The sequence below is a fragment of the Magnolia sinica genome, chromosome 15 (genome assembly GCF_029962835.1).
Source record: "Magnolia sinica isolate HGM2019 chromosome 15, MsV1, whole genome shotgun sequence".
Classification (NCBI taxonomy): Eukaryota; Viridiplantae; Streptophyta; class Magnoliopsida; order Magnoliales; family Magnoliaceae; genus Magnolia; species Magnolia sinica.
This window is the reverse complement of record NC_080587.1, coordinates 9812747-9824624: the sequence shown is the minus strand read 5'-3', so window position 1 is coordinate 9824624 and position 11878 is coordinate 9812747. Positions and strand designations below refer to the sequence as shown.

Sequence of the window (11878 nt, the reverse complement as noted above, 5' to 3'; positions counted from 1 at the left end):
AGTATTTTACTATTTGTCTATTCCTCATGAAAATAGATTAAATCGGCTTCATTCATAGTGTGAGGGCCATTATATTATTGTGACTCTCGCATCATAGCTTCTTTTATTTTTCTTCTTCTTCTTCTTCTTCTTTTTGATAAAAACTGTAATCTATGATGACCCATATAAAAATAAAAATAAAAAATAAAAAATTGAAAGAAAGAAAAAAAAAAAAAAAAAACAAAAAAATCTTACAGTAGCCTCCAATTTAATGGTTTGGATCACCACAAACAAGTGTCACATGCACAGTAGAAATATTTGGGGTGCACATGATCAAACTCATAGATATGTCATTCTTGTATCCTATTGCTCAGGAAAATGTGAAAGTGAGCTCTTAGCAGATATGCAAAGTCACCAATAATCTCTACAGGAACATGACCCTTCTCTAAAACAATGGAATCTATTATTATCTCTGACTACTATTTCTCGGCCTGTAATCTTCGACATGAGTTTTATAGCAGTATGACAATCATTACAAACTCGAAGGTTTTTCACTACTCGAATGACATCCCCTTGCATTGTGCTGATAAGACCAAATGCGATAGCCAACTTTTCACTGTGACAACCAAGGCTATGCTCTTTTTCTTCCTCTTCTATATCGAAGAGAACTGTTTCTGTTGTGGGTACATATCCCAAACCCTTCAATTCCTTAGCCAGTTCATCAAGCTTCAAATAGATCTTCTCCGACAGCGGATGGGACTGGTCTCCCACGAGAAACTCATGAACAGTACCATTCAGCTCAATCCAGCTACATCCTGGTGTCTTTCGGATGTTTTTCCTATTCATGACCAGCCTAAGGTTTGCCGCGTCATCCCACTGACCATTTGCAGCATATATATTCGATAAGAGTACGTAATTCCCAGCATTCATAGGCTCTAACTCAATGAGCTGCTTCAATACATGTTCAGCCAAATGGGTGTCACGGTATATCCTGCAGCCACCCAAGAGAGCTCCCCAGACGACAGCATTAGCCTCCACTGGCATGCCTTTGATCAACTGATGAGCCTCATCTAATAAGCCCGCACGGCCAAGAAGATCAACCATACATCCATAATGCTCGATCCTAGGAGTTAGTGTATATACACGACTCATGCTCTCAAAATACCGACGGCCATCTTCGACTAGACCAGCATGAGTACAGCCACAAAGAAGACCAATGAAAGTGTTCCCATCAGGTTGAATCCCCAACTTCTGTATCTGATTAAACAGTCCAAATGTAATTTTCCCATGACCACTCATGCCAAGCCCATTGATCACCGCATTCCAAACAACAAGGTCTCTTTGCTTCATCCCTTTAAAGACTGCCCAAGCCCGAGCCATGAATCCGCATTTAGCATACATATCAATCAATGCAGTACCCAAGACCGGGTTCGACATAAACTCATTTTTATTGATTAAACTGCTAGCCCAATTGCCTAAGTCTAGAGCACCTAACCTGGCGCAAGCAGAAAGAACAGCAACCATGGTAAAACAATCCGGTCTCACATGTTTGTCCTGCATTTGGAAGAAGAGATCTAATGCCTCTTTAGGAAGCCCATTTGATGAATAACCACTGATCATCGTGCTCCATGAAACCACATCTCTCTCTTCCATCCGACTGAAAACAGACCGTGCTTTCTCCATGCTACCGCACTTAGCATACATATCCACAAGGGCAGTACCCACAAAGACATTCCTCTCCATGCCCTTTTCCACAATATATGCATGTATCCACTCCCCATTCTTTAGATCCCCCAACTGAGAACATGAAGACAATACCCGAACCAGAGTAAAACTATCTGGCCTCAAATCCATCTCCAACATCCGCCTAAACATATCCACAGCCTCCCAAAACCTCCCATCCTCCATATACCCACAGATAATCGCGGTCCAAGAAACGACATTTCTGAAAGGAATTTCATCGAACAGCTTGTGGGCATCACACAAATGACAACATTTAGCGTACAAAGAAACCAAACTTGTCTTAACGAAGACATCCCATTCAAAACCTGCTTTCAAAACAAGGGTATGAATCTTCACCCCTAATCGAAAATCCGGAATCCTTGCGCAAGCCTTGAGTACAAAAGGGAAAGTGAAGTTGTTGGGGAGCAGGCCGTGCTGACGCATGAGACTATAGAATTCAACCGCCTCAAGGAAACAGTCATTGGATACAAAGCCACGGATCATAGAATTCCACAAGAAAATGTTGGGTTCTTGGACAGAGCTGAAGATGAGTCGTGCGTGGTTGGGGTTGTTGGAATATTTGGTTGAATTAAATAGACTATTAAAAATCGAGAACCAAAAAAAAGGAAAATAAATTTTGAGAAAGAAGAACTTATTGAATTGAGTCGAGGCGTGACTGAGTCACTCGGCTTGAAATCGAATTTGCTCCCCTTGGACAGCGTCCCAAGTGCAACAGGTTTCCAGAGCAATCGACCTCCAGGATACAACGACTATGACCCGGTCCCAGCGGTGCACTCACTGTACACGGGCTCGAACCACTTGCAGTTTAATCCGAAAGTGCTGAGTTGACTCAGCGATGAACTCAGTAAAATTCTTAAAATTGTATCAGAGAGAGTTTTGTAAGAGAGATAATAATTTCGTATGTTAAAACTGGAATCGGTAGTCTTTATATAGACTCCGAAGTGGTGCATAAGCACCCTTTACAAAAGGTTAGGTCCGTTGGGTTTAAACCCAACAGGTGCGACCAACCGGAAGGGACGCATCTCTCTGGTTTAAAACGAAAAGGCGCAAGTGCGAGTACACTCCCGCACATACAGTCCTGCGAGTACCCATACACACACCGCACCCGCACCCGCACCCGCACCCACGCCCAGCCCAGCCCAGCCAGTCCCGTCCCGTCGCGTCGCGCATGCGCACGGACACGGACTCGGACTCGGACTCGGCTCGGCTCGGCACGGCACGGCTCGGCTCGGCTCGGCGCGCGCGCGCGTGTGTGGTCAATGGCATAGATTAGAGCTATTGGCATAGCCCCCCCACAGGACCAAATTCACATGCCCCCTGAAAGGGGCTCAAGCCCTAGGCAAAAAGACTATCTTATAAACAAGATAGTTTACCTTTTCAAATCCGATGTGGGACAAAACCCACAACACAAAAGTACCAAAGCTTTTCAAATGTGGAGGGAAAACACCGAAAATTTGAAAATTCAAATTTTAATATTATTTTAAAACAAAATACAACAATCCCCCACATGTTTTAAAATAAACCCTTTCGGATTAAAGCGTAATAGTTGTGCAATGGTGCCGGTGTCACCATAGACTTGAACCGACATTAGAGTAAGCAAGACAGGTCTACAGGAATCAGGTGACACCATAGTCTTGAACCTGAATCCTTTTAATGTAGATCGCAAGTACATGCCACTCACACAACTCTTCCTCTGCAAGTGATTCTGCGGTTCGGTACTTTTCGGTCATATACCATTACTTGAATTTTATGAGTGCTCTAGAACATTCACATAGATTCTTATAGGAAACGGCTTCCACCTCCACACCCATATAGGATAATTCCATTAAGTATATGCAGCAATTGTATACATCACCAAACATATGGATATGGATTCATTAAGAGTTCAAAAAACTCATCTTTCTGCATTGTTGCTCGCACTGTACACTATAGAAGGGGTTCATACAACTCAGTGCAATCGTCTACCTCGTGTCTTGTTGTTTACCCATTGAACCTATCTCATGGGATCTCCACTTGTATAGGTTGTGTTGCCGATACTGACAGCTCATATATTAGGCTTAGCCCCATTCCCTTCGATGTATCATTGACTAACTTTTTAGATAGTCTTTTGCTCAGAGGATTTGCTAGATTCTTTTCTGACCTTAAAAAGTCAATAGATATGACTCCATCACGCAATATATGTTTCACTATGTTGTGTCTAAGTCTAATATGCTTGCTCTTTCTATTATATATTTTACTCTTTGATTTTGCTATAACTGCTTGACAGTCACAATGAATAGATACGGCCGATACAGGCTTTGGCCACAATAGTATATCAGCTAAGAGATTTCTAAGCCACTCGGCTTCTGGCCTTTTTAAGGCAATAAACTCGGATTCCATAATAGACCGAGCGATACATGTCTGCTTAGTAGACTTCCAAGAGACTGCTCCTCCACCTAAAGTGAAGACATATCCACTCGTGGATTTTGTCTCATCTGAATCACTAATCCAGTTAGCATCACTGTATCCTTCTAATACAGCAGGAAAACCATTATAATGTAAACCATAGGCTATACTGCCTTTTAGGTATCTCAAAATCCTAGACAAAGCATTCCAATGCTCTTTTCCAGGGTTATGTGTATATCTACTTAGCCTTCCTACTGCAAAAGCTATGTCTGGTCTAGTGCAGTTTGTTAGATACATAAGGCTACCAATTATTCTGAAATACTCCAATTGAGACACACTATTTTCTGTATTCTTCATGAGAGTCACACTATAATCATAAGGAGTACTGACAGGTAAACAGTCAAAATGGTTAAACTTTCTCAATATCTTCTCAATGTAATGAGATTGAGATAATATAATAACATCATTTTTCCTGGTTACTTCAATACCCAAGATTACACTAGCCTCTCCTAAGTCTTTCATGTCAAACTTAGATGACAAGAATTTCTTAGTTATATTAACTAATTTAATATTAGTTCCAAAAAATAAGCATGTCATCAACATAAAGGCATATAATAACATATTCATTTCCAGAAATTTTACTATATACACATTTATCTACATCATTTATATGATAACCATTTGATTTTAAAACACCATTAAATTTTTCATGCCATTGTTTAGGAGTCTGTTTTAAACCATATAATGATTTAATTAGTCTACATACTTTATTTTCTTTTCCTGATATCTTATAACCCTCAGGTTGTTCCATATATATTTCTTCTTCTAAGTCTCCATTTAGGAAAGCTGTCTTAACGTCCATCTGGTGTACCACCAGTTTATATATGGAGGCTATCGCTATTAAGACTCTAATAGTTGTAATTCTAGTTACAGGAGAGTATGTATCAAAGTAATCTATTCCTTCTTTTTGTCTAAAGCCTTTCGCTACCAACCTAGCTTTAAACTTATCAATAGTCCCATCTGGTTTTAGTTTCTTTCTAAACACCCATTTACAACCTATTGGTTTATTTCCAGGTGGTAGGTCTACAATTTTCCAAGTGTTATTAGATATAATAGATTCTAACTCATCATTTATTGCTTCCTTCCAAAAGGTTGCATCTGGAGAGTTAATTGCTTCTATATAGGTTGTAGGATCATCTTCTACTAAGAAAGTGAAAAAACCATCTCCTAGGTTAGTTTCTCTTCTAACTCTAGTACTTTTTCTTGGTTGTATCTCTTCTACTACTTTTTCGTATGCATTTTTACTAATAGATGCAATATCTGATTCATTGACTTCCTCTATTTCTATAGATTTAGATTTCATAGGGAATATGTTCTCAAAGAACTCTGCATCCCTAGCTTCTATAATTGTATTAGGATCTAGAATATTATTCTTAGTTTTTAAAACTAAAAACCTATAGGCCGCACTATTTTGTGCGTAACCTATAAATACACAGTCGGTCGTTTTAAGACCTAACTTTCTTTTCTTAGTTTCAGGTAATCCTACTTTAGCAAGACACCCCCACACTTTAATATATTTGTAACTAGGAACATGATTCTTCCAAAGTTCATATGGTGTTTTTTCAGAAGATTTAGAAGGAATCCTATTTAGAATATAACAAACAGATAGAATTGTTTCTCCCCACATATTTGAGGGTAAGCCTGAACTATTTAATATAGCATTCATCATTTCTTTTAGAGTTCTATTCGTACGTTCTGCTATTCCATTCCGTTCTGGTATATAAGGAGCTGTAGTTTCGTGAACTATTCCATTCTTTTCACATAATTCTCTAAATTGAGAAGATTCATATTCACCTCCTCTATCTGTTCTAAGTCTTTTAATTTTTATATTTAACTGATTTTCAACTTCAATTTTGTATTTAGAAAAAGCATCTAAAGCTTCATCTTTGTTCCTTAACAGATAGACTCTAGTGAACCTAGAGTAATCATCTACAAAAGTTATGTAATATCTTTTTCCACCTCTAGACATGTGATTTCTAAAATCACCTAAGTCACTGTGTATTAACTCTAATAGAACAGATGATCTTGATATTTGTTTAAAGGGTTTTCTAATGAATTTTGATTCGACACATGTTTCACATTTGTCAAATTCTTCATTAGATATATTAGGTAATAAACCTAATCTTTTCATTTTCTTCAAAGATGCTATATTCACATGACCTAATCTACTATGCCATAGATAAAAATGTTCAACGATATAAACAGAACTGAATGTCTTCTTATTATTATCATTGGATACATTTATAATGAATAAACCATCGCTACAGTACCCCTTACCAACAAAGGTTCCATTCTTAGTCATTACAAGCTTATCTGAATCAAATACTAACTTAACACCAGCCTTATTGAGGAGTGAACCAGAGACCAAGTTTCTTCTAATGTCGGGCACATGTAGGACATCATTCAACATCAGAGTCTTTCCAGAAGTGAGTTTCAGAAGTACTTTTCCTTTCCCTACAACTGGAGACGTTCTAGCATTACCCATGAACACCTGTTCATCATCTCCTGATACTTGATAGGAGGTAAACATGCTACGATCCTTGCACACGTGCCTAGTTGCACCAGTGTCTAGTACCCACTCCAAGTTGTTTACAAGGAAGACTTCTGACACCACAGCTACTATCATGTCAGACTCATTGCCTGTTTCTGTAAGATTAGCCTGCGGCTTATCTTTGTTTTTCTTAAGCCTGTAGGTTTTGACATGATGCCCAGGCTTTCCACAGTTGTAGCAGTTTCCCTTTTTCTTGAATTGATTGTTTGCATTCTTCTTTTTGAGCCTGCATTCATTTACATAATGTCCAGGTTTGCCACAGTTATGACAGTTGCCCTTTTTCTTATTATTTGCCCGACTTGATTCCACAAGATTCGCCTTTGAATCTATCTCATTTTTATTTTCTTTTTGGTCCCTGATTCTATTGGCCTCCTCTATTCGTATGTGTACGATAGTGGTTTCCAAAGAAACACCGTTCTTTTTATGTTTCATTCTATTCTTATATTCTTTCCAGGAGGGCGGTAACTTTTCTATTAGTGCTCCTGACAGAAACACTTCATCCAACTTAATTCCTTCTATCGATAGTTCGTGAACTAGACTTTGAAAATTATGAATCTGATTTGTGACATATATATCGTCTGTCATTTCATAATGAAGGAAATTAGCAATTGCATGTTTCTTAGTGCCTACATCTTCTAATAGTTATTTATTTTCAAAAGCACTACAAATGTCTTAAGCAGACACGTAAGAAGCATACACGTCATAAAGTTCGATGGATAAAGAAGTTAGAATATAATTTTAAAAATTATTTTCATCTGTTACTTCAGTATGATTTGCTGGATCTATAGTAAATAATTCAGATAAAATGTATGAAACTTTCAGGGTGGTCAGAGCGAACATCAGTTTCTGTTTCCACCGTTTAAAGCATTGTTCAGCAAACGGTTCGATTTTGGTTAACTCAGTAGAAGCATTTACTGTTACTGTAGCCATAGTATATGTAATTCAACAATTCGATTTCAAGATTGTTGGAATATTTGGTTGAATTAAATAGACTATTAAAAATTGAGAACAAAAAATAAAAGAAAATAAATTTTGAGAAAGAAGAACTTATTGAATTGAGTCGAGGCGTGACTGAGTCACTCGGCTTGAAATCGAATTTGCTCCCCTTGGACAGCGTCCCAAGTACAACAGGTTTCCAGAGCAATCGACCTCCAGGATACAACGACTATGACCCGGTCCCAGCGGTGCACTCACTGTACACGGGCTCGAACCACTTGCAGTTTAATCCGAAAGTGTTGAGTTGACTCAGCGATGAACTCAGTAAAATTCTTAAAATTGTATCAGAGAGAGTTTTGTAAGAGAGATAATAATTTCGTATGTTAAAACTGGAATCGGTAGTCTTTATATAGACTCCGAAGTGGTGCATAAGCACCCTTTACAAAAGGTTAGGTCCGTTGGGTTTAAACCCAACAGGTGCGACCAACCGGAAGGGACGCATCTCTCTGGTTTAAAACGAAAAGGCGCAAGTGCGAGTACACTCCCGCACATACAGTCCTGCGAGTATCCATACACACACCCACATCGCACCCGCACCCGTACCCGCACCTGCACCTGCACCCGCGCCCACGCCCAGCCCAGCCCAGCCCGTCCCGTCGCGTCGCGCACGCGCACACGGACACGGACTCGGACTCGACTCGGCACGGCACGGCTCGGCTCGGCTCGGCGCGCGCGCGCGTGTGTGGTTAATGGCATAGATTAGAGCTATTGGCATAGCCCCCCCACAGGACCAAATTCACATGCCCCCTGAAAGGGGCTCAAGCCCTAGGCAAAAAGACTATCTTATAAACAAGATAGTTTACCTTTTCAAATCCGATGTGGGACAAAACCCACAACACAAAAGTACCAAAGCTTTTCAAATGTGGAGGGAAAATACCGAAAATTTGAAAATTCAAATTTTAATATTATTTTTGCGTGGTTGGGGTGTCCTAAGTTGAAGGAGGATTTTAGGATAATATTGAGGAGGTAGTTATCTTGGTCGATGCCGAGGCGGAGGAGGCAGCCGTGGAGATGCTTGAGGTGTTTGAAGGTCAGACATCCTTGCAATAGGTGTTTCTTCAGATCCGAGGCCTTGGAAATTGGCGGGAGTCGAGTCCTCCAAACGGTCGGGTCGTATACCATTTCAAATTGAATTATATCAACGACTACAGTCAGAAAATATGGGGGTTTTAAATCATCGGGTCTGTGACCCTCGCTCAAAAATCATGTCCGTCCATTCGTGATGCTGGACAATTAATCAATTTCTCCAAAAGTTTGAATAGATAGTGCACGGCAAATTAATTTCTTTGTCTCCTAGCACAGCCCCACATATTATGAGTTAGGACCTCGGCCGAACCCTTTCATGGGCCCCAAATCACATGGGTACCGCATCACATGAGCTACCCGCATCACACGGTCTGCCTACCCTGAGTATGCCCCTGCATCCCACGGGCAACCCCACTCGAGCCCGATGTGAAAATGTCCCTTCATGTGCTGCTTAGGGGACCATTTTATGTCAAGCTTATACATGATTTTCATAATAATTGTGATGAATATAGTGACCATTGTATTTTATTTTTATTAAATATCTTAATTCAGTTACTTGATCGCACATGTTACTCAATTCATGCATCAATCTTGTATCAAATTTTTTCCAACACAAACTTTGTAAGGCCTGTTCATACTTGTTATCACCATACCCCGTCACTCTCAAATCATAACTTTGCTCCCAAAAAATACCATTGAATGAACCACTGGAATTGATGATATCGTGTGACAATTAAAAGCTTAAACACATTAATAATGTAGCGAAAAAGGTGAGGACTTTGCAAAACTACATACTCAAAGAAAATGTGATTTATATGTTGAGGCGAGAGAATGAACAGTCAGCTTTTGTATTGCCGATTACTCTCATCGATGCGTGTATATATTTATTCGTTAGTTTATATTGAAAATTTTTAACGTTTATATTTAAATTCCAATCATTCCAATCATTTGAATCATCATTTTTCTAATTGTGGACCCAGCAATGTAAATGCCTCATTGGGTATAAAATGGTATTATTTCTGTGTTTGGTACCTAAAAAAATTGATACAAATCCAAAACAATGCATATCCAATTAACCTGTCTGGGATGTCTAGGACTATCTAGACCGAACCCATCATATTGAAAGCAGTAAAAAAGTGGTCCAATGGGTTGGATGTAAATTTAAAAAAAAAAAGATGGGTATCTTGAAAGATAAGCTGGATATTGCAAATGTGAATGTGTTGTTTCAATAATAGTATGATCGATTGACTAATACCACCATAAATCTTTGATGATGATGATCACGATTTAGATGATGAGAATGACGAAATGTGACTTTAAATCACAGCCAGAAAATTCTCTACTATTTTTGGTGGATTTTTTTACTTTCATACGAGAATTTCTGGGGTTAGCACGTCCATAACATGCATGAACACAAACCAAATTCTAATCTATTATATCATCAAATGGGCCACATGTGTCAACATATATTCGCTGCTCAAATGAGTGATATATGTTGGCACATGTTATAATTTGACTATATATATATATCCTTTTTCACTTCAATTTTTGCTGCAAGTTGTTAAATAGTGCATTCAGGAGAGTAAATTTCACTACAACAAAAAAGGCCTTTAGCCTCGGTTTAAAATTATGGCTAAAAAGGTTAAAAACTAAGGCTAAAATATTTAGCCTCGGTTCTGCCTTAATTATCCAATCCAAGGCTAAAATAAAACACAAATATCAGACGTTTGTATCCCGTTAAGATTTCAATGATTTCAATGGTAGTTATTCAATTCACACTATCTCCTATGGTGTGGTCCACTTCAGCTTCAGATTTAATTCGATTTTGGGGTCATAATTTTAAATAATCTATTAACACGCATGGACGGGATAGATACGACACATAAATTATGTAGGCCCTACAGAGTTTACCTAGTACGCAATCCGATTTGGCGGGAAGCGGATTTAGGCATGGAACTCGGATGTCTGCTGACGTCACCAAGTTATGTGAATCTACTGTGATGATGTTTTATATCCAAACCGTCCATCCATTTTTCAAGACCATTTTAGTGAATGAAATAAAAAATTAGGCAGATCCCAACCTCAAGAGTACCACACCACATAAAGCAGTAAGGAGAATAATTACCACTGTTGAAACCTTCATATGTGTACACGTAGATTTTTATTTTTAATCCAACCTGATAATAATGTTACTTAGACCTGGATGAAGGAAAAACCTAATATTACCTTGATCCAAAACGTCTTTATTCCGTGAGAAGTTTTCAAGGGTACGTTCAATCCTCACTGAATTCTGTGGTGTGGTAGAGTTGAGGAATAAATCCGACTCTTTTTTAGTCCCCTGCCCTAGAATAATCTTGCACAATGGATGGACGGTTTTGATATAACATATAAATAATAATGGGGCTAACATGGTATTGTCGAACACGAATCCGTTTTTGCCTGGGCATACTTTGTGAGGGGAGATGATTAGGTGCGGCAGCGTCTCACCCAAGACGGTGCCGCGCTCTATATCCATGCCGTTCATCCTTTTTAGGGCATGAGCTTAAATAATTTAAAAAAAAAAAAAAAAAAAAAACTCTACATAGATCTCACGGTAAAGACATAAGGTGGATCATAATATTGAAAACACTAGTGATTGATCATTAAAAACTCATTGATTTGCTTTATTTTTAAGCTTATGTTCTAAAATTATTTCACAAAAGGATTGGACGCAACTAATCAGATTGGAATTTGTAAATATAGGTTGGATGTTGAAAGATGAGACAGAATAAAGTAAGTGTCATGCCTCAAGTGGGCCCGACCATAATATTTATGTGTTTATGTGAAATTTACCTGGCCACGGCGTTGGTCATCCATTTTAGGCTAAGGGACTAAATATTAGTTCAATCTGTTACATGGACCACACGATTGGATCATACCACATCCTCACTCTCTAAATTGTTTCCCTTGGTGTGGCCCACCTGAGTCATATATGTTAGTTATGTTTAGTCCTCATGAAAATATTTAGTTTAAGATTAATAGTGGTTGGAGTGGATTTTATAAAACCATCACGATGAATCCTATAAAACTTAAGAGTGGAGTATCCCTTTCCATTGTTTCTTTTAATTTCGCTAACATGAATAAGAGTTCAGCACATTA

General features: G+C 38.7%; 1 protein-coding gene across 1 annotated transcript; it reads right to left on the bottom strand.

Annotated features, from left to right (window-relative positions):
* Positions 1–390: 390 nt before the first annotated feature.
* Positions 391–8977, bottom strand: LOC131227905 (putative pentatricopeptide repeat-containing protein At3g08820). Its single transcript, XM_058223740.1, has 2 exons — positions 8646–8977; positions 391–2275 (listed from the first exon to the last, which is right to left on the bottom strand). Exons 1-2 carry the CDS (start codon positions 8834–8836, stop codon positions 391–393), a joined length of 2076 nt encoding a protein of 691 aa, XP_058079723.1. The 5' UTR covers positions 8837–8977.
* Positions 8978–11878: the final 2901 nt, after the last annotated feature.